Below are 23,522 nucleotides of genomic sequence, written 5' to 3'. Positions count from 1 at the left end.
AAGTTTTAGACTGCAAGGTCTTATCCTCTTTAATATTTACGCTCTACCAGCTGAGCCACCCCAGGGGAGGCAGGAAAACAAAGCAGGGCTACAGCTGCTTCCCTTCTGGGGCACCTTCATCATCATCATCATCATCATCACCATCATTTATTGATACCCCGCCCAACTGACTGGGTTTCCTCAGCCACTCTGGGCGGCTCCCAACAGAATAAAACATCAAACATTAAAAACTTCCCTAAACAGGGCTGCCTTCAGAAGTCTTCTAAAAGTCAGAATAGTTATTTATTTCCTTGACATCTGATGGGAGGGCTTTGCACAGGGCGGGTGCCACCACCGAGAAGGCCCTCTGCCTGGTTCCCTGTAACCTCACTTGTCGCAGTGAGGGAACCACCAGAAGGCCTTCGGAGCTGGACCTCAGTGTCCGGGCTGAACAATGGGTGGAGACGCTCCTTCAGGTATACAGGACCAAGGCCATTTAGGGCTTTAAAGATCAGCACCAACACCTTGAATTGTGCCTGGAAACGTACTGGGAGCCAATGTAGATCTTTCAGGACCAGTGTTATGTGGTCTCACCGGCCTCTCCCAGTCACCAGTCTAGCTGCCGCATTCGGGATTAGTTGTAGTTTCTGGGTCACCTTCAAAGGTAGCCCCACGTAGAGCGCATTGCAGTAGTCCAAGCGGGAGATAACCAGAGCATGCACCACTCTAGCGAGACAGTCTGCAGGCAGGTAGGGTCTCATCCTGCGTACCAGATGGAGCTGATAGGCAGCCGTCCTGGACACAGAATTGACCTGTGCCTCCATGGACAGCTGTGAGTCCAGAATGACTCCCAGGCTGCACACCTGGTCCTTCAGGGGCACAGTTACCCCATTCAGGACCAGGAAGTCCCCTGCACCCACCCGCCTCCCCAACCATCCTGTCCACATACTTAGTTTGACAGAGCCATCCATCCCCAGCAAGATATTGTCGCTCTTGATGTCCCGGTGGATGACTTGGTTGGCATGGAGGAATTCCAATGCCTGGAGACACTGTGGAAGAAGGAAAAAAAACAAGCAGCAACAATCAGTACTGCAAACAACAAATGAGGTTTTGTGCAGGCCAGTGTGGTGTAGTGGTTAGAGCATTGGACTAGGACCTGGGAGACCAGGGTTCGAATCCCCACTCAGCCACAAAGTTCACTGGGTGACCTCGGACCAGTCACTCACTCTCTGCCTAGCCTACCTCACATGGTTGTTGTGCAGGGGGGGGGGGTTGAGATCAACGTACGCCAGCTCGAGCTCCTTGAGGAAAGGCAGTGCATAAATGCAATTAGATAAGTATATGTGCGTCACTTCTCACAGAATGCTTTTGCAGAAAATTCATTCTGGCACATATAATGACAGGAAGTGGCTGCTCCAGCCAGGCATTAAGGACTGCCTCTCCCCATATAAACCACCCCCGACCCTGAGATCATCACCTGAGGCCCTACTTTCTGTGCCTCCTCTGTGAGAGGTCCAGAGAGTGCCAACACGAGAACGGGTCCTTCTCTGCAGTGGCTCCCCGGTTGTGGAATGCTTTCCCCAAGGAAGTTCGCCTGGAGCCTTCATTATACACCTTTAGGCGCCAGGGAAAAGCGTTCCTCTTCAAACAGGCCTTGGCCTGATTAATATTCTACAGCCTTTTAAATTCGGGCTTTTGGGGTGTGTGTGTGTGTGTGTGTGTGTGTGTGTGTGTGTGTGTGTGTTGTTTCATTTCAACTATTTATTTTGTGCTTCTATCCTGTATTTTTATCTTGTGAAACGCCCCAAGATCTTCGAACAAAGGGTGGTATATAACTTTTAATAAATAAAATAACAAACAAGTAAACTGCAACTCTCGTCGCAGCTGGTCTTTGGCCATGCTGCCTGAGGCATCGAGGAGGACAAAGTTTTCCCCATCCCGGACTGGCAGCAGCTGTCCTATGAGAAAGGTCTTTTCCACTAGCTGCTACTTGATCCTTCTTAACTAGCAGTGCCAGGATTTGAACACGACCCCCTTAAGATCACCACTTTATTTTTAGGCACCTGTTTAAACTGCAACTTTTATCCAGCATTCATCCTGATCTGCTTGCAGGGTGCATAAATGTCTTCCTGTTAATCTTTCATTTATCCTAACGCTTTGTGCTGCATTTCCCCATGACTTAGAAAAGCTTGTTTCTTTGTTCTTCTTCTTTTTAAAAAAGTGGATTTGTTGTGCTTGGGCGACAAAGCACTTTGACCTACTCCAGTTGCGCACGCCTAGAGTTCCTAGAATGCGCTTGCACCCCTCCCGAAATATACTGACAGTCTGGAGGCACTCCAGGAAATTCAAATAATTCCATCTCTCTCACACACACACACATGGGAACTCCAAGCAGCGCATCCCATTTGCCAGCAAAGCCCTGGACTTCCATTTGGAATGAAATATATATGGAGTTTAAGTCCTTACCTCCCGGCACACGGCGGCAATCTGCCCTTCATCCATGCAGGTCTCTGTCACCACGTCTGTCAAGGAGCCGCCTGCCAAATATTCCATGACTACCCACAATTCATCCCCCACGAGATAACTGCGGGAAGCCAGAGAAATAACAGACGGTCATTGTGTCCACTTCACCAAACACACACAACACACGACCGCATTGCCAAACCAAGAGAGCAGAGCTATTTTGACAGCAGAGCAAGATGGTAGCACAAAATGGACAGTGGAAAGTAACAGGCTTGCGGGTCGGATTCAAATTCCTGCTCCGTGTTTCAGCTTCTTAAGAAATAATTGCAATATTAGAAATGTTTAAGATAAGATTTGGAAGTACAGGGAGGTTGTAGAGAAGGGTTTGTAGAGGTATTGTAGTATATTAAGATTTAGATATAAGGGTAAAATAAGAACTGAATGTTGTTAAAGAATTAATATGAGGTGAATTTTTGTTAGTTAAGGTAAAAATAAGATGATTGGAATATGATATAGAAATTGGTTATAGTTAAGGTAATAAGAAGATTGAAGTATGATATAGAAATTACTAAGGATGATATACAATGAAAAGCAGAAAAGAGGGACTTGAGGAAGTCAACAATGTTAGGATACATGAGTGATAAATATGGTTGCTGTTTTTTCTTTTTGTATTTTGTATTTTTGTTTTATGTGATTTTTTTGTATTTTTGTGTTTGTGCTCAGTTTTATAAAATCAATAAACATATTTTTTGGGGGGGGGGGTTTGGAAATAAGCAGCTACCTTTTAAGGCCATTGTTCTGTCTTCATCAAATTTGTCTACACTGCCTGGTCCTCTGGGATTTTAGACGGGATGGTTCCATCCCTACCTGGCGATGGCAGGAATTGAACCTGCTACCTTCTATGGGGAAAACAGATGCTCTACCACTGAGCTATAGCCCCTCCGCAACCTAAATGACCCTTCTAGCAGCAGTGTGGACCCTTCGCTGAAAGGTATTGCGGCGAAAGTGGGGGGGGGTTGCTTTGGAAGTGTGTGCTAGATTTTGGCATAAGTTCAGCGGTTGGGGCACTGGGCTTGCATGCAGAAGGTGCCTGGTTCAATCTCCCCAGCATCTCCAGCTATGGCCAGGGGTCTTCCCTGTCTGAAATCATGATGCTGCCAGTCAGTGTATGCAACGCTGCGCTAGATGGACCAGTGATCCGACTCAGTATGAGCCCCTTTCCTAGGTTTCGAGGTTAATTTCCCCACCCTTCGTTCCCACCCATGAATTTTCACAGGTCCCCCCCCCCATCTGTAAACGAAGATATCCCGGTGTTTCTGTCCTCCTCTCCATCTCAACAACTTATTGCTGTTTTTTCAGAATAGGCTAAAACTGCTATAAATGAATGAACAGGGACCGGGCTGCTGGAGAACAGCGAGAGCTAAGGGCCTCTGTGACGGCCGCTTCGGGGACAGCCGCAGCGGGGGACTTTTTCAGTCCGGAGAATCTCAGCACAAACATGTTTCTGGCAAAGGCAGCTGAGCCAGCCCCATTGCAGCTTCTGCCCCGCTGGGAAAGGAGGAAGCGAAGCGCTCAGAGCATCAGCGACTTCTCCCCGGAGGAAAGAAAAAGAGCCAAAAGCAGCAGGTCTGGAAGGTGAACTGAACTCACAGCATCCAATGTCTTAGGACCTTATGGTCACCAGCTTCTCAATATTTTTTTTTAGAGGTCGTCAGTTCCCCTTTCTAAAGAAAACAGATTATTGTCAACCTGACAAGTGCCATCTGTTCCCATGGGCTTCTTTCTTACTGTTACGGCTTCCAACTAATTCTTTTCTTCCTCGGCTACTCTTCCACGTTTTTGCAAACGTGATCCTCTGCGGTGTTAAAGTACATAGTGCTTGGACGGGATTAAATAGATTGCTGGGATAGCTCAGTTGGTAGAGCATGCAACTCTTAAATCTCAGGGTTGTGAGTTCAAGGCACACTTTGCGCAAAAGATCCCTGCATTGCAGGGGGTTGAGCGAGATGACCGTTGTGGTCCCTTCCAACTCTACAATTCTACGATTCTAATATTATTTATTGGATTGTTCACATTGCCATGTTCGCTGAACAATCACCAGTCACATACTTCATTCTATCATTCAATATTACCCTATTCAAAAAATGTCTAGATGTGGGCACTCCTGTTCCAGCCAACCAGCCCATAATAATAATAATAATAATAATAATAATAATAATAATAATAATAATAATTTATACCCCGCCCATCTGGCTGGGTTTCCCCAGGCACTCCGGGCGGCTTTCAACATAACATTAAAATGCAATAATCTATTAAACATTAAAAGCTTCCCTAAAGAGAGCTGCCTTCAGATGTCTTCTAAACATCAGATAGTTGTTTATTTCCTTGAAATCTGATGGGAGGGCATTCCACAGGGCAGGCGCCACCACCGAGAAGGCCCTCTGCGTGGTTCCCTGTAGCCGCGCTTCTGGCAGGGAAGGAACCGCCAGAAGGCCCTCGGAGCTGGACCTCAGTGTCTGGGCTGAATGATGGGGGTGGAGACGGTCCTTCAGGTCTACTGGACCGAGGCCATTTAGGGATTTAAAGGACAGCACCAACACTTTGAATTGTGATCGGAAACCACAATGGGAGCCAATGTACGTCTTTCAGGACCGGTGGTATTTGGTCTCGGTGGCCTCTCCCAGTCACCAGTCTAGCTGCCGCATTCTGGATTAGTTGTAGTTTCCAGGTCACCTTCAAAGGTAGCCCCACATAGAGGCATGCCCCCTTCTGCCATACTCCATTTCACCTCCCACGGTTTTCTGTTCCCTCCCCATTAATGGTCAGCATTCTGTGATCACTGAGCATGTTCAGCCCTCACTGGGTTGTTTGGAGGGGGCTCTGCCCACCTAAGATTTTTCTCCTAAAGGTTTTCTTATTTTTACTTTTGTACTTCTGAAAACCTTGGCCTTCACCTGAGCCTGCAGATACCTCTGCCTTGTAGGTGTGGCCAATGCCATTTTGGCCACAGAAGCAATGTCGCTCACACCTGAATACTGAATTGGAAATTAAGGGAATGTTCAGTGGGGGGGGGTGTCTGTGATCCCCTGGCCTGGCACTCCCAAGTTGGACCTAAAGCCAGGAATTTCTAGTTCTGCTCACCAAAGGCTTCCAACATGCTGGCTTTCAGAAAAAAGTCGACAAAGTTATCAAGGGGGTGGAGCAGATCCCCTACGAGGAAAGGTTGCACCATTCGGGACTTTTTAGTTTAGAGAAAAGGTGAGCAAAAAAGTCACCTTATAGAAATTTATTGAAATTAAGCATGGGATTGAGAAAGCGGATCGAGAAAACTTTCTCCTCCCCCCCCCCAAATAATGCTAGGTTCATGGACATCCAATGAAGCGGAATTTTGGAAGAGCCAGGACAGATGAAAGAAAGGATTTCTTCATATGGAATTCAATCCCACTTGGAAGGCTTGAAAAGAGGATTAGACGAATTTACGGAGGGCAAGGCGATCCACGGCCACTAGCCACAACGGCTGCGTTCTATCGGCACTGGAAGAGGCAATACGTCACTGAATACCATTTGCTGGAAACTGCCGGCGAAAAACTAAATAACTCTGTACAGTGGTACCTTGGTTCTCAAACGCCTTTGTACTGAATAAAAAAATTCCTTCAGTAGCACCTTAAAGACCAACTAAGTTTATATTTTGGTATGAGCTTTCGTGTGCATGCACACTTCTTCAGATACACTAATGTACACTAGTGTATCTGAAGAAGTGTGCATGCACACGAAAGCTCATACCAAAATATAAACTTAGTTGGTCTTTAAGGTGCTACTGAAGGAATTTTTTTATTTTGCTTCGACTCAGACCAACACGGCTACCTACCTGTAACTAGAGCCTTTGTACTGAAAACAACTTGGAACCCAAACACTGCAAACCTGGAAGTAAGTGTTCCGGATTGCAAACTTTTTTTGGAAGCCAAACATGCTCCATTTTGAGTGCCACACTTCTGTTTTGAGTGTTACGCTTCTGTTTTGAGTGTTACACTTCTGACTTGAGTGTTATGCTTCTAATTTGAGTGTGACGCTTCCGTTTTGAGTGCCACACTTCCGTTTTGAGTGTTACGCTGAGGTCTGTCCATGTTTACTATTGATTTTGCATTTTTGTTTTTGAGGCTCTTTTTGTTTCGTTTTTGTGACTGTGTGGAACCCAGTTCAGCTACGGATTGATTGACTGCAGTACATTGTTTATTGCTTTCGTTTTATGGATCAGTGGTCTTGTTAGATAGTAACATTCATGTTAAATTGCTGTTTTAGGGGTTGTTTTTAAAAGTGTGGAACGGTTTAATCCATTTTGCACTACTTTCTATGGGAAAGCGCACCTTTTGGTTTTGGAACAGACTTCTGGAATGGATTAAGTTTGAGAACCAAGGTACCGCTGTATGTGGTTTACACAAATTCATTAGCAGCAATGTACAAAAATGCAACACTTTCAAACAGTCCAAATATTCCTGCAATAAGTCCAAGAGAATAAATCTCTGTGCGTGTACTTGTTGCTGGTGCAATGCCAACGGAACTCTGAAAATGAAATAGCCGGATTTCAATCTCCATTTCTTGAATCCTTTTCTGGTTGGTCCAAAAAGGAACTATACAATGGCAACTCAATGCTCAACCAAATAGGTTAGCTCCAACCTTGAAAAGGCACTTTGTCCTGGAATGTTAATACAAGGGGGCTTGTGAAGAAGGCGCAGCAGAGACTGTACTTTTTGAGAATTTTAAGGAAAAACAATCTTCCACAAAAGCTGCTGCTTGCCTTCTATCACTGTGCCATACAGAGCGTGCTCACGTACGGTTTATGTGTGTGGTACGGAAGCTGTACTTCTCAGGATAGAGCAGGGCTGTGTAGAATTATTAAAACAGCAGAGAGCATTTTTGGCTGCTCACCCTCCACCTTAGAACAAATCTACACCACCAGGTGCCATAGAAAAGCACTAGACATATCAAGAGATCCAACGCACCCTGGTCACCATTTCTTTGAGCTCCTGCCATCGGGACGGAGATATAGAACTATGCAGGCAAGAACGAGCCATCTCAAGAACAGTTTCTTCTCTAGAGCGATTTTGGCCTTAAATGGAAAGCCTGGACTCTGAAGTCATCTTATTTTACTTGTTATTTGTATCATATTTACTGTTTTTAATTAGGTTTTGTAATTTTGGATTATGTGGAATGCTTTATCTGAGTGGATGTAGCAACCGAGTAATTTCGTTGTTCCAGAAGGGGACAATGACAATAAAGATATCTTATCTTATCTTATCACTTTGCTCTTTTTTTCCAAAGGCGTATTTAGGCTATTTGGCTTTGAGATATTGAGTTGTGTATGTCATTATTAATTTGGCATTGTAAATATCATTTGTTGTTGTTGTTGTTTAGTCGTTTAGTCGTGTCCGACTCTTTGTGACCCCATGGACCAGAGCACTGCCTCCCGCAGTGGAATATCATTTAAGTACAGTACTAGAAGGTGCTGAATTTTTGCACGTTACAGTGGAACCTCCGGTTACAAAATTAATTCATTCCGGAGGTCCGTTCTTAAGCCAAAACCGCTTGTAACATGAAGCGCGCTTTCGCTAATGGCGCCTCCCCGCTGCTGCTGCACTGCCAGCGCGCAACTTCCGCTCGCATCCTGGGGCAAAGTTCGCAACAAGGGGCATCTACTTCCAGGTTAGCGGAGCTCGTAACCTGCAGCGTTTGCAAGGAGGACGGTACATAACACGAGGTTCCACTGTACTGTTAATGAATTTGTGTAAACCACATGCAGAGTTATTTAGTTTCTGATTTGCTTCTCCGTATTCCTTGGAAACTGCAGGTGAGCAGAGCATTTTGCCACTCATGCACTGCTTGGGAGCTCCCCAGACGCTCATCATCTGTTTTGATGAGAACAGGATACTGGGCTAGTTCAGCTAAAGGCTTGATCCAACAGGCTCTTGTGTTCTTAATCAAAGTCCACTAAAGTTGGAGGCTGCATCAAGTTAAGAAGATCTTCCCGTCTCCTGATGAGATTATCCTTTGTTATTGCACAAAGCTACTATCCTACTTAGGAGCTGGTGAAACTACTGGTGGGGAAAATAAGACACACGTTTTCTGGGGAAACCAAAGTCTTCAGAAGCTGCTAGAAAATGCTGCTCTCGACTTTTGAACTGTGGTTTAATTTTAAAAGACAGTTTGAGCCAACGTGAGATGTGTAGAATGCTAATCGGGGACATCCTTGTTCTCCAAGTAAACCCCCCACCCCCCCTTTAAGTGCATGTAACTTGCATAGTAACAGCAGATATTCTGTGAGGCTCTTTATGTAGCCAAAACCGCATCATCCACACACTAGAAGGAGGCATCAACAGATATGATATACAAAAACAAAAATTAGGGGGGGAAACCTTGGATATTTGCAAAGCATACAGTTATGAACTTCGGGCCTTTTTGTGGTTGGGATTCCGTGTTGCAGAGGCAGGCAGATTTGAGGCTTGTGGAATTTGCTGTATTTTATTTTTTTGCTAGACACTCTAGAGTCACCAAAGGGAAGTCAGGTCCAAGACAGGCACTTGGAATTAATGAATTCCTAACTGAGAAATTCATTTCAAATGCCACAACTGAACAGAGCTCACTCCCTCAAGTTCCCTCAAGACCCACCTCCCATTTCCCCCCCCCCATTTTGTAGTTGCCATTATTAAGCAATGATGGGTCAGAAATCAGCACTGATCTATTTCAAACTTCCTCAAGATCTGCCAGCAGATCTCAATCTACCTTCTGCCCACCTCTGGTCAATACTACAAAGAGGCACATCTAGTATTCCGATCAGGTTTTGTCTCTGACCAAGCCTGAGCACAAGAGCCCTTCTTCCCTCCTGCAGAAATGGCATTCAAAAGCATTACTGCCTCCAACCTTGTGTGTAGAACATAGCAATCACAGCTAGTGGCCATCGATAGCCCTCTCCTCCTTGAATTTGTCCAATCCTCTTTTTAATGTCTCCTTCCTGTGGCAGAGAGTTCCACGGTTTAACTACGCGCTTCGCAAATAAGGGCTTTCTTTCATCTGCCCTGAATCTTGTGCACATGACATTCCCTCTTGGTGGAAAAGCGCAAATACCTGTCCAGATAGTTGACAATGTTGGGGTTCTTGTTTTCCCTCATGACGAGAATTTCATTAATTATCAGCTCCTTCTTCGGCTGTTGCTGCAAGTTCATCTGCTTAATTGCAACCTGAAATGAGGGCGGGGAAGAGGAATAATTACAATTAAGTCTCTAGTTGTCTGAAGCTGGATCTAATTCGAGTTTCCAACTCTTGTCTCCTTTGTCACAATCCTGAATTGGAGGGAATCGGGGAGCGGAGATCGAGAAGAGAGGCTCAAAATCAAAGCTAGAGCATCTCTCATTTAGTGAAATGGGCTCCAGTATCTCCTAAACTCTTACCTCCTGTCCTGTAGCTACATCGATCGCCGTGTAAACTGTCCCTGAAGCTCTGAAAGAAAAGACAACCAGTTTAGGCATGCCATTATTGTAAATGTTCAATAAATGTTCAATAAATAAATGTTCATAAAAGCACAAGGTAAAACACACGTACTCAAGTATATAAACCCCACATCTGAAACAGTACAGGAGAGCAATCCTGAAGCCATCCGGATTCTTCTTGACCCCAAATATTTCCTCTGCAGAAGGAAATATCTTGGAGAAACCTTTCCCATTAGTTCTTTTCACTTACAAATAATAAAAATCCTGCCTTAAAGGGTAAAGCCTGTGACCTACTTACCATCTCAAAAGAATGGCCAGGCAACCCAGGTAATGCAATCATTAAAACATTATCAGGTCATCTTGACAGACAGGAGAGAGCCTCTTTCTGTGATGTTTGAATGGTGCTTTTTGGGTGGTCTTGAGCCTAAAATAATTAAAGGTTCCTGTGCGCTTTTTTTCTTTGTCCTCACCTCCTTGCAAGGGGTGTGTGTGTGTGTGTGTGTGTGTGTGTGTGTGTGCAGCAACCTAAAAATAAAAATCTGCCTTTCTTCCACTAGATCCTGCCTCCATCCATTATTCTCTGAAGAGTGTCTGACTCTTTGTGACCCCATGGACCAGAGTACGCCAGGCACTCCTGTCTTCCACTGCCTCCCGCAGTTTGGTCAAACTCATGTTTGTAGGTTCGAGAACACTGTCCAACCATCTCATCCTCTGTCGTCCCCTTCTCCTAGTGCCCTCCATCTTTCCCAACATCAGGGTCTTCTCCAGGGAGTCTTCTCTTCTCATGAGGTGGCCAAAGTATTGGAGCCTCAGCTTCACAATCTGTCCTTCCAGTGAGCACTCAGGGCTGATTTCCTTCAGAATGGATAGGTTTGATCTTCTTGCAGTCCATGGGACTCTCAAGAGTCTCCTCCAGCACCAGAATTCAAAAGCATCAATTTTTCGGCGATCAGCCTTCTTTATGGTCCAGCTCTCACTTCCATATATCACTACTGGGAAAACCATAGCTTTAACTATACGGAAGACAGGAGTGCCTGGCATGCTCTGGTCCATGGGGTCACGAAGAGTCGGACACAACTAAACAACAACAACAACAACAAAAGCTTGACTTTCTCTGAACTGCTCTCTGCAAACGCTTGCCAGCTCATTTCATGTGACACCAAGGCAAACTCTCGCCTCGGCTGAAGATTTTCACAGCTCAGACTGTGAGTCAACCTCTTCACTGAGCCCCCATCGGTTTCGTTTGTGGGTGGGGAGCCATTTCCTGGAACTGCTGGCTGCCTGGCAAAAAATAGAAGTAGGATTCCTGCTCTGTCTTTATGCCTTTAGAACATGCAAATAACTCTTTGACAAACTGAAAACGTACCATAGGCTTGTAAGGCAAAATAGTGCCTGGACACCACCACCACCAAAAAATATTTCCACACAAAAATGCTAACATGAACAAAACAGACATCAAAAGGATTTTGAAAAGTGAACATTCCCTTATAAGCCTTGCTCAGCTTTTGCTACATGAGTTGTTTCCATAAAGCAAAATTCCTGCATTGCAGGGGGTTGGACTAGATGACCCTTGGGGTCCCTTTCAACTCTACAGTAGTATGAAAACATTTCTTCTTCTCTTCTTTGGTGATCACTTGTAGCCGAGTGAGATTGTCTTTCATGCACACGGTCTTAACAGTGAGTCCATAAGTGACTGTGGAGGCCAATTCTGGATCCACACGTCCTTCCACAGTGGGGACATAGGTTTCCGGGCAGGAGTTGATCATGGTGTGGATTTGCCAAATGTGCCTTCCTCTTAGCACATTTCTCCCTTGCGTCCTGAGTTTGAGCGTCTTCAAAGCCCATGACACCTTTGGTAAGGCTGTTCTCAAACCGGAGTGCTCGCAGGCCAGTGTTTCCCAGTGGTTGGTGTTTATACTCCATTTTTAAAGATTTGCCTTGGAAGAGTCTTTAAACCTCTTTTGCTGACCACCAGTATTACGCTTTCCTTTTTAAAGTTCGGAACAGAGTAGTTGCTTTGGAAGATGATAATCAGGCATCCGCACAACATGACCAGTCCAAGAAAGTTGATGTTGAAGAATCATTGCTTTGACATGGGTGATCTTTGCTTCTTCCAGTACACTGGCATTAGTTCGCTTGTCTTCCCAAGTGATGCATGACATTTTTTGGAGACACCGTTGATGGAATCTTTTGAGGAGTTGGAGATGGCGTTTGTAAGTGGCCCATGTTTCACAGGCATAAAGTAAAATATAAAGAAATAAAAAAATTGTCCAGTAGTACCTTAGAGACCAACTAAGTTTGTTCTTGGTATAAGCTTTCATGTGCATGCACACGAAAGCTTATACCAAGAACAAACTTAGTTGGTCTCTCTCTCTCTCTATATATATATAGACTGCATCAGACCAACACGGCTACCTACCTGAATCTAGAAGCATACAGTAAGATTGGTAATACAATACCCTCGGAGTCCCTTCCAACTCTACAATTCTATGTAAACATTAGCTGAAGAAGCACAGCACACACTTTGCAGATCTTTGGAAACGGGGTAGGTACATATTTAGGCCCTGGACGTTTTTAGGGGTATTATTTTAATTGCTATGTTTTGGTCTTCAGATTTTACATTGCTAGCTGCTCTGGGCACCCGAGAAAGGAAAGGGGGCAGGATAAATAAACTCCCATCAATTCTGTCCAGGACTGGCTGGATCAATGGCTAGCAACGATGGGGTAAAGGTAAAGGGGCCCCTGACCATCAGGTCCAGTCGTGTTCGACTCTGGGGTTGCGGCGCTCATCTCGCTCTATAGGCCGAGGGAGCCGCCGTTTGTCCGCAGACAGCTTCCGGGTCATGTGGCCAGCGTGACAAAGCTGCTTCTGGCGAACCAGAGCAGCGCACGGAAACGCCGTTTACCTTCCCACCGGAGCAGTCCCTATTTATCTACTTGCACTTTGATGTGCTTTCAAACTGCTAGGTGGGCAGGAGCTGGGACCGAGCAACGGGAACTCACCCCGCTGCAGGGATTCGAACCGCCGACCTTCTGATCAGCAAGCCCTAGACTCTGTGGTTTAACCCACAGCGCCACCTGGGTCCCTCTAGCAACGATGGGGGCTGCATTGCAAAAGCTCTGGTGGGTGCCACACAGGCCGACCGTGGCTTCTGCTTTCAAATTGCCATACACCTCCCGCTTGAAGCTATATTTGTACACCACCATGTAATGACACGTATTATCCAGGGCTGTAACATTCCATCCATCTATCAGTCAGATTAACTAAGAAGCATTTCGATCAGGAAAAAGGGTGTCCCATTAAATCACACAGCAGCAGTAGATGCATTCATCATTTCCAAAAACAAAGAAGGTACCGTACTTTTCCGTGTATAAGAAAAAAAACTGTAGAGTCATCTCATCACAGCTAATCAAACTGGGAAAGAGCCCAGGCATTTTTAAATTTTTAATTTGAATAAGTCACAATTGTGTTCAGGCAATCAGTCACACACCTGAGAACACAAACAATTGGGATTCAGTAATATGGCATCACAACTGATTGCTATGCTCTAGAAAAGGATAAAAGGCATTTTGACCAATTCCAGATCCAAGCTCATTTCATGCTGAAGGCAGAAGAGGTGAAGGAAGCTGGAGACCATATACTAACCCTTGCCCGATCTTCTCAAAACTTGTATATTTCTTCTTGGGGTCACCCACACTCACAATACCTCCTTCAAAAACAAGAACAAGAAAAGGAAAACAAAAATTAGGATAAAATGAAAGAGCTATGGAAGGCAGCTCAGCTCTCCTGAACAAACAAATTTAAAAGCAAGCATGACAGAATCTGAACTGATCAGGGCTCCTTGCAAGACCTCAGACCCCTGGGAATGCAATTAGCTTTGCTAAGCAGATAAACTAAGGACCATAGCTGCCAAGTCTCCCGTTTTCCCCGGGATTTCTTTGTTTTTCCCCCGGTTTATTCTGGCGCGGCAGCCATTGTGGAACTGGGTGGAACATGCTCAGAAGCGACTTTTGATGTTGCTCTGCCCAGTTCCAAAATGGCTGCAGCGCGACTTCTGGTGCGGCAGCCATTTTGGAACTGGGCACAGCAGCATCAAAAGTCACTTCTGAGCATGCTCCGCCCAGTTCCAAAATGGCTGCCGCACTACTTCCGGTATGCTAATTTTGGCCCGGTCCCTTATTTTTCAGAGAGGAACTTGGCAGGTACGCTAAGGACACATTCACCTGGTGCCATCTCTGTTGCCTCTTAGGCACCGGGCAAAACCGTTCCTGTTGTCATGTGATTTAAAGATCTCTGGTATTCAGAAATACTATTTTAGCTGTCAGCTGATACATTAATCAATATGGCGTTGCCGCTTTTGTCCTTTATATGAGCTGCCTTGAGGGTGCCTGCATCAAATATACATTATATACATGTCATATAAGTTCTATATGAGTCCTGTGCTGATCCCAATCCACTACAACTAAGACATATGAAGAGAAATTATAAGTTGTGTCTCATAGGTGGGACAGAGGGCCCTTGCGACTCTACAATTCTGCAATACCGAGCAAGTCTTCTGTGGGCTGTTTTTGGAGGGGGAACGCTCTCAAGGTTGTTGATTTCCTTACCAACCCACTGGAAACCCTAGGCTCCCCCAAAGTCTGCAAATACAGTGGTACCTTGGTTCTCAAATGCCTTGGTATTCAAACAACTTGGAACCCAAACACTGCAAACTCTAAGTGTTCCGATTTGCAAACTTTTTTTCAGAAGCCGAACGTGCTCCGTTCTGAGTGTTACGCTTCTGATTTGAGTGCCACACTTCCGTTTTGAGTGTTACGCTGAGGTCTGTCTGTTTTTGCTATTTATTTTGCATTTTTGTTTTTGCGGATCTTTTTTGTTTCTGCTTTTGTGACTGTGTGGAACCCAGTTCAGCTACGGATGGATTGATTGTGTGACTGCAGTACATTGTTTATTGCTTTCATCTGATGGATCAGCGGTCTCGTTAAATAGTGAAAGTCATGTTAAATTGCTGTTTTAAGGGTCGTTTTTCAAAGTCTGGAACGGATTAATCCATTTTGCTTTACTTTCTATGAGAAAGCACACCTTGGGAACGCTTTGGTTTTGGAACGGACTTCTGGAACGGATTAAGTTTGAGAACCAAGGTGCCACCGTACTTCACTCTTATGGCATTTTGGCGCCATAAGGAACAGCGCTCACTGTCCGGACATTTGAAATAAAGAGCAAATGCTACATGGAGGACAGGTCTACCAGCGGGCTAAACTAGGGTTACCAGACGTCCCCGTTTCCCAGGGACAGTCCCCGGATTTGCGAATCTGTCCCCGGACAAATTCCATCCCCGGAATGTCCCCGGATTTTACCTAATGTCCACGGGAAACATGGCAGCGGCAGCGGAAGTCTCAGCAGTAGCCTGGTAGCGCAGTTGGCTCTGGTTGGCTTCAGGAGCTGCTCGCTGCCGTGGCGCCCGCCATTTTGCCTCACCGGAAGTCCCCATATGATGGTGATGCAGGGGCTCTAAGATGCAGCTTCTGGGCTGCCTCCACTTTCCCTGACCCCAGCAACTAAGCTGTGAAGGGAGGCTTCATGCTGCCTATCGGAGCAGCCCTGATCCCAACTCCTACTTGCGTGCAAGCAGGAGCGGGCCAGGGATCTCTCAGCTGTGAAGCGAGGCTTCATGCTCCCTATCGGAGCTCGCGTGCAAGCAAGAGGGGGCAGGGATCTCTCAGTTAGGCAACGGGAAGCCTCCCTTCCCAGCTGAGGGATCCCCGCCCCCTCCTGCTTGCACGCAAGTAGCAGTGGGATCGGGGCTGCTTTGATGGGATCCCTGTCCCCCGTCTCCCACGCAAGTATGTCAGGAGTATGGGCAGGAGTCAGGCTCTGGGGCCTGTAGTGCTTTGCAGGACTGGGGCCTGCCTCAGCTTGTGCTGGAGAAGCAAGGAGTGGCTACTCAGGTGAGACCACTTGATATCTCACTGCACCTGGTGGCAGGAGCTGGGAGGGATAAAAGCTCAGCATTTCCCTTCAGCTCTTTGCCACAGCAATGCTATCCTTGCCTGGTTGTATCTGGCCTCTTGCTCCTTGATCCCTGGACCCTTGCCTTGCCGACGCCTTGCTCCTTGGACCCTTGCCTTGCCGATGCCTTGCTCCTTGGACCCTTGCCTTGCCGACCCCTTGCTCCTTGGACCCTTGCCTTGCCGACCCCTTGCTCCTTGGACCCTTGCCTTGCCGACGCCTCGCTCCGTGAACCCTCGCCTTGCTGACGCCTTGATCCTCGACCCTTGGACCTTCGCCTTGCTGACGCCTTGCTCCTTGACTCCCAGCCCTTCGCCTCCGCCTTGCTCCTTGACCCTGCGACTGCCTGCTGCTGGACCCTCAGCCCTGCACCTGTTCCTGCTTCTACAACCACCATCTTGCCTCTGGTCCTGACGTCCTCAGCCAGGGCTTCAACTGCCCGCTGACCGGACTGTGACAAAGTAGGAGTGGAATCAGGGTCTGCTCCGATGGGAAGGGAGTAGGAGTTGGGATCGGGGCTGCTCTGATAGGCAGCGCGCAGCATCCCTTCCCAGCAGAGGGATCCCCGCCCCCTCCTGCTTGCACTCGAGTTGGAGTGGGATTGGGGCTGCTTCGATGGGAAGGGAGGCATGCCCGAGCATTGCCACCGCTGCCGCTCTCGGCCCTCCTTCCCCGCCTTCCATTCCTGACCCACCGCACACCGCTTCCCCCACCCCTGAAGAACCAACAACTCAGGGGCTGCCCAGGCTCATGAAGAAAGGAGATAGAAGCCTCGGAGGAAGGGGAAACGTGTGGGTTGAGGTCAAGGCGGCGGCGGCCCCTCTGCCACCGCCATCGCTGCAGCATCAACGGCCCGAATGTGTAGTATTTCTTTATTTGTTTGTTTGTTTAAGGTGTCCCTGGATTCATTGGAAAAAATCTGGTAATCTTACGCTAAACAGAATGGCCAGGTTGGGCCACTGTATCATAGCTGCCAGGTCTCCCGTATTCCCCGGGAAACCCCCGTTTTTCCAGCTGTCCCCAGCCGAAAAAACGGATTTTTTTGTATTTTCCCAGTTTATTCTGGCGCGACGGCCATTTTGGAACTGGGTGGAGCATGCTCAGAAGCGACTTTTGATGCTGCTTTGCCCAGTTCCAGAATGGCCGCAGCGCGACTTCTGGTGCGGCGGCCATTTTGGAACAGGGCAGAGCAGCATCAAAAGTAGCTTCTGAGCATGCTCCGCCCAGTTCCAAAATGGCGGCAGCGCTACTTCCGGTCTGCTACTTCCAGTCCACTCCCTTATTTCTCAGGCCGGAACTTGGCAGCTATGCACTGTATGCTTTCCAAAATATATAGCTTCAAGGAGTGGGGTGCGGGTCAGAGGACAGGCAGCAATGAAAGGGCTGTTGCATTCGCACACGACCAGAATGTTTTCTCAAAGTGAAAAAAAGTTTGCCACTTTTGGAAAACAGGATGGCTTTGTTCCCATCCAACAGGGCCGCTCTTGCATTCAAAATCTTTTTGCATTCCCCAGCACGGCTAGAATACAGCCTCACACATCCCAGGGTTTTGAAACTGAAAGAGTTTCTAGGGTGGCTCTGACATTCACACCTAACACACAAACACACACACAGAGAGAGAGAGCATCTCTCCTCCTTTGAAGAAGCTGAACCCATCAGCTGACACCACTGTGAAAGCTGGGTTTTTTAAAAAAAAACGAAAACATCGCTTCGGTGTCGTGAAAGTGCTAAATTTTGCACTTCGGCTGGAGCACAAGGTGGAGCCTGGGGAGAATGTGTGTGTGTGAGAGAGTGAGTGAGAGAGAGACCGCAGTTGTGAAGTGGCGACAACCTCACAGTGTGAGGTGACCTGAAAGATATCCATTTCCCTGAGGTTACATTTGAAAAACCCAGCAGCGAGAAGACTTACTTAATTTCTCCAAGATTTCCTCGTCTGTCATTTTGGGTTTCTTTTTCTGCTTCTCCGTACTCCTCGCCAACGTGTCTGGAGGGGTCGTGCTGTTTTCGGAAGGCGAGGGGATTGGAGAGGTGGCCACGTCCCGGGTCGGGGCTGGAGGAAGGGGTTCGATCACCGACCGGGTGTATATCTTTGCGGAGGGGAGGTAGAATATATATGTAAATAGTTCTGAGGTAAATCGGACACTACAAACGGCTAAAAAGGAGGTCCTTGCTTAGTTCCAAACTTCCTGAGATTCACACTGCAGCTAGGGTTGCCAGACTCAATAGAGGACAGGACTTCTCTGCAGAGGGCCTTCTCGGTGGTGGCACCTGCCCTGTGGAACGCCCTCCCACCAGATGTCAAAAAGAAAAAACAACTACCAGACTTTTAGAGGGCATCTGAAGGCAGCCCTGTTTAGGGAAGCTTTTAATCTTTAAGAAATTAGTGTATTCTAATATTTCTGTTGGCAGCCGCCCAGAGTGGATGGGCGGGGTATAAATAATAAATTATTATTATTATTATTATATTATTATTATTATATAATTGCCCTGCTCTCTTTTGAGTCTGGAAACCTTGAAGAGAAACCAGCAGACCAGGGTCCTGTCCTCTATTGAGTCTGGCAACCCTAACTGCAGCCCTGTGGAAAGCTACTCCAAAACTGGTGGACAAGACTGTTGAAAAGAGTTGGCCTAAACAGGCATGGCCAAATTTGGCCCTCTAGCTGTTTTGGGACTACAATTCCCATCATCCCTGACCACCACTGGTCCTGTTAGCTAGGGATGATGGGAGTTGTAGTCCCAAAACAGCTGGAGGGCCAAGTTTGGCCACGCCTGGCCTAATGGGTCTGAAAAGTGGCTTTTAGAAGTATATCTAGTTATGTGTGGGAAAGGAGATTAACATAGATTTGGGGATCTGCTGGGAAGAGCCGAGTCTAGGCTATTGAAAATGGCTTGATTAGTAAGGAGGCGTGGTTAGGAGTGACATCTAGGTGATGACGACTTTTAATCTGCAAAGGGAGATTTACACTGAAAACAACAATGAATTTACAAGGTGCTGTTGCAATTCAGCTTGCTGAGAATGTGAATGCCTGGCTTCCTGCAATGGAGCCTCTCCCTAGGCCCAAACTGAGCCTCCCTTCTCACGCTACCATAGCAAAAGCCGGGGCCGGCCCTTCATCCAGACGACATCATACTTGTGGGGCAGAAGACACCCGAATCAATTCTCCGAAGGCCCAATGCTTACTCCAGAGGGAGCCCAGCCGCTTTGAGACTTCTACTTACGGACTTCGTGTGCTCGGGCCGGGGAGCGATGACTGGGGGAGGGGCGGCATCGTCCTCATCATCTTCGTCCTCCGACACAGGGGGGACGGCGGGGGTCTCGGACACCGCCTTCACATTCTGCACGGAAAGGAGAGGCGCTTAGGAGGCAGGGAAACGAAATCACAGCAAGCTCTCAATTTACACGCATTTAACTTCCGCGCCTCGAGTTTCACACGCTTGGCAAAACAAATTTAAGAATATTATAAAAGGGACGGGTATCTGGGGGGTGGGGAGACTTTGGCAATCCCACCCGCTGTTGATTAGACGCAATTTTCGCTTCCCAGAACCTACGTGTAAGTTGTGGCCTTACTGTATCTGGATGGAAATGTATAACAGGCCAGTATTCACCCACCTGGTGTTGTTGTTTTTTAGGACTACAACTCCCATCAGCAACGCACGGCGGCAGAGCATGCCTAAGCCCGTTCTACCGCCCCCCCCCTTTTTGGTCGCGCACGATGCACACGATGTGTACAAATTTAATAAATAAAATTGCCCTTATTAGGCAAAAGATTCCTGCATTGCAGGGGGTTGGACTACATGACCCATGGGGGGTCTCATCCAATTCTACAATTCTACGTTTCTACGATTCTATGAACCTGGGGCCCTCTGCTCCACTGCTTAGCCTGGAGGTGCAAGCAGGGATTGAACCGGGGGCCTTCTACTTGCAAACGCGGGTGCTCAGCCACTGGGCTATGGCCCTTCCCGTGGAAAGTCTATGTGCAGGCACCCACGCCTAACCTGTGGCCATTGGCGGGTGGGGACATGCAACCCCATAGAATGGCCGTTGTGTGACCCTGTGCTTCCAATTCCTTTTTTTTTTCTTTTTTGGTGAAATAATTTTATTTGGTTTTACAAATGCAAGTTTATAACAATATCAAATACACATCCGCATGTAGAGATTTCTCTGAATCTCGAGACTTCCCACCATCCCATCCATGCGTCTTTTTCATGGGTAGGCAAACTAAGGTCCGAGGGCCAGATCCGGCCCAATCGCCTTCTAAATCTGGCCCACGGACGGTCCGGGAATCAGCGTGTTTTTACATGAGTAGAATGTGTCCTTTTATTTAAAATGCATCTCTGGGTTATTTGTTGGTGTTTTTACATGAGTAGAATATGTGCTTTTAATTAAAAGGCATCTCTGGGTTATTTGTGGGGCACAGGAATTCGTTCATTATTATTTTTCAAAATATAGTCCGGCCCCCCACAAGGTCTGCTGAAAAAGTTTGCTGACCCCTGGTCTTATTGTTAGCATTTTCTGCTGCATATTATTTTGTATCTATTCATATTGTCCAAAGTGTTTGTTACATTACAAACGATATTAAAATCCTGCTAATGTTTTCATCTTGCCTCCAGTGGCCTCCTAAATAAACTATGTATCCCCCCTTCCCCATTCTTTCCTGAAGTTTTTGTCCTCTTGTTTCCTGAGCTTTGCGGTCAGTTTTGCCATTTCGGCGTAAATCCATCAGCTTGGTTTGCCCTTCCTCTCTGATAGGGGCTCTTTCTTCTTTCCATCTCTGGGCTAGCAGGATCCGTGTGGCTCTTGTCGCACACATAATAAGTCTTTTCTGCTCATTTGGAATATCAGCACCTGCAATCTCTAGTGTGCTTCCAATTCCACTTAGGATGCCCTTCATGAGATTCATCTGTGGAGGGGCCTGAGGTTTCCCCCCAGCCTGTGGCGGGGAGACCAGGAAAATCTGCCAAATTCGGTGAGTGTGATGCAGTTGCTAAGCAACCGCAAGAGGGCTTTCTTTTTATTCCCCAGTCTGACGGTGGGATAAAAAGGTAGGGGTGTGTGTGTGTGTGTGTGTGTGTGTGTGTGTGTGTGTGTGTGTGTTGGCCGGGAAAGGGGACGCTGTTGCTTATCAGGAGAAAGTCACTCAAGGGAAACTCCACATGGTTTTGCCAAGGAAAGCCAAGCTTTCTTCCTAATCAATTTTTCTCCTGCTGGCAAACTTCAGCCAGCCTGCTTTCTTTCTTCCTCATAAAATGAAGGCACTTTTTTATTTAAAAAAGGGGGGGAGGTGGGGAGAGACTGCAGACAAGTAATATTTAGAATCTTAGAATTGGAAGGGAACACGAGGGTCATCTAGTCCAACCCCCTGCAATGCAGGAATCTTCCCCCCCCCCAACGTGGAACTCGAACCCACAACCCTGAGTTTAAGAGAACCAGCCTCTACCGACGATGTCACAAAAGAAAAAAGGAGGTGGGGGAGACTGCAGACAAGTAATATTTAGAACCATAGAATTGGAAGGGAACACAAGGGTCATCTAGTCCAACCCCCTGCAATGCAGGAATCTTTCCCCCCCCCCAACGTGGAACTCGAACCCACAACCCTGAGATTAAGAGAACCGGCCTCTACCGACGATGTCACAAAAGCTAATGTATTTCAGATCAATTGACTAGAGCATGTGTGGGGAACGTTCCTGAGGCGGAGGGCCACATTCCCTATTGGGAAGCCTTTCGGGGGCCGCATGCTAATGGTGGGTGGGGCCAGAGGCAAAACACGGGCGGGACCACAGATGTCATTTTGCGCAGCTGGTGCATTCCAGACAGGCAGAAGTCAGAGATCCACGGAGGCAAGCCAGCAAGCCGGAGGCATTATCAGGGTAGCTGATGAGAGCACAGGATGGTCCATTGAAAGGGGTCTGGGTTCGAGAGAGGACGCATTGTGCCGCACAGCTGCAGTTTGCCCACCCCCACGTAGATGGTAGGAAAGTACAGTGCTAATGTTGCAGATTTGCATCCTATAAGGTAAAAAGGTAAAGATAAAGGACCCCTGGATAGTGAAGTCCAGCCAAACACGACTATGGGGTGAGGTGCTCATCTCGTTTTCAGGCCGAGGGAGCCAGTGTTTGTCCCCACACACTTTCCAGGTCATGTGGCCAGCAGGACTGAACCGCTTCTGGCGCAATGGGACACTGTGACGGAAGCCAGAGTGCACGGAAATGCCATGTGGTACCTACTTATCTACTTGTGCTGGTGTGCTTTTGAACTACTAGGTTAGCAGGAGCCGGGCTAGAGCAATGGGAGCTCACTCCGTCACAGGGATTTGAACCGCTGACCTTCCGATCGGCAAGCCCAAGAGGCTCAGTGGTTTAGACCACAGCACCACCCACATCCCTGTCCTATCCTATCCTATCCTATAAGGTGGTCAAAGCTCAAGGTCCCTTGGTGGAATGCAACACAGAAATCTTTCCGGTAATGTCATATGAATCTAAGCAGGGATGCTTCAAGAATTATCTTAAAACAGGCCGCCACCTAGACTGGACTGAGCAAAGAAGATACTCACGCTTAATATTTTGGTGGCAGCAAAGGTGGTCTTGGGGGAAAAGGGGCAGTATCTGTCTCTTCTATAAAGAATCACAGAACTGTGGATTGGGAAAGGTCCCCGAGGGTCATCTAGTCCAACCCCCCTGCAATGTAGGAATTTCGACTAAAGCAGCCACGACAGATGACCACCCAACCTCTGCTTAAAATCCTCCAAGGAAGGAGAGTCCACCAGTTCCCGAGGGAGTCCGTTCCACAAGGAATGCCCGTGAAACTGCGGGTATGGATAAGGATATAAATTGGGCATATTAAAGAAAGAGACACGTCGGCTGATTAAATTATTCAAATACAGTGGTACCTCGGTTTATGAACACAATTGGTTCCGGAAGTCTGTTCATAAACTGAAGCGTTCATAAACTGAAGCGAACTTTCCCATTGAAAGTAATGGAAAGTGGATTAATCTGTTCCAGACAGTCCGCGGAGTACTTAAACTGAAGTGTTCATAAACTGAAGCAAACTTTCCCATTGAAAGTAATGGAAAGTGGATTAATCCGTTCCAGACGGGTCCGCGGAGTACTCAACCTGAAGCGTACTTAACCCGAAGCCTGGGTGTAATTGGTTCCGGAAGTCTGTTCATAAACTGAAGCGTTCATAAACTGAAGCAAACTTTCCCATTGAAAGTAATGGAAAGTGAATCCGTTCCAGATGGGTCCGCGGCGTTCGTAAACCGAAAATTCATAAACTGAGGTGTTCATAAACCGAGGTTCCACTGTAAAAGGCAACCATTTGTGATGTTTTGTAATCAGACCCGTGCTTCCGAAAGGCTGGACCTTTCCATGACTTCAGGTGGTTATTATAATTTATAAACAGCCATTTATTTTTAAAACAGAAGCGCCAGGGGCGAGGGGAGGGAAGAGGTCGTTTGCCACTGCCGCACTTGAGAGCGAAGCGATTTCCCCCCAGACTCGCTCTTTAGAAAAAAAAAACCACCAGACGACATCAAAGACAGTTCGTTGGCACAGCAACGTACTTTTGCCGTGCTAACGAAGGACACTTTGGC

The 23,522-nt window shown here is 47.1% G+C and overlaps 1 protein-coding gene across 1 annotated transcript in view; it reads right to left on the bottom strand.

Annotated features, from left to right (window-relative positions):
- Nucleotides 1–938: 938 nt before the first annotated feature.
- Nucleotides 939–23,522, bottom strand: part of PAK1 (p21 (RAC1) activated kinase 1) — a gene marked incomplete at its 3' end in the record, with an annotated part of 86,308 nt that continues 63,724 nt past the window's right edge. The window contains 7 exon segments of the mRNA XM_060273916.1: nt 939–1,028; nt 2,446–2,563; nt 9,562–9,674; nt 9,885–9,933; nt 13,570–13,633; nt 17,843–18,020; nt 19,153–19,269. Of these exon segments, the coding sequence (XP_060129899.1) occupies nt 939–1,028; nt 2,446–2,563; nt 9,562–9,674; nt 9,885–9,933; nt 13,570–13,633; nt 17,843–18,020; nt 19,153–19,269 (729 nt within the window).

Source organism: Zootoca vivipara, chromosome 4 (genome assembly GCF_963506605.1).
Source record: "Zootoca vivipara chromosome 4, rZooViv1.1, whole genome shotgun sequence".
Classification (NCBI taxonomy): domain Eukaryota; kingdom Metazoa; phylum Chordata; class Lepidosauria; order Squamata; family Lacertidae; genus Zootoca; species Zootoca vivipara.
Note: the sequence above shows the minus strand (reverse complement) of the source record. Positions and strands in the feature narration are given on the sequence as shown.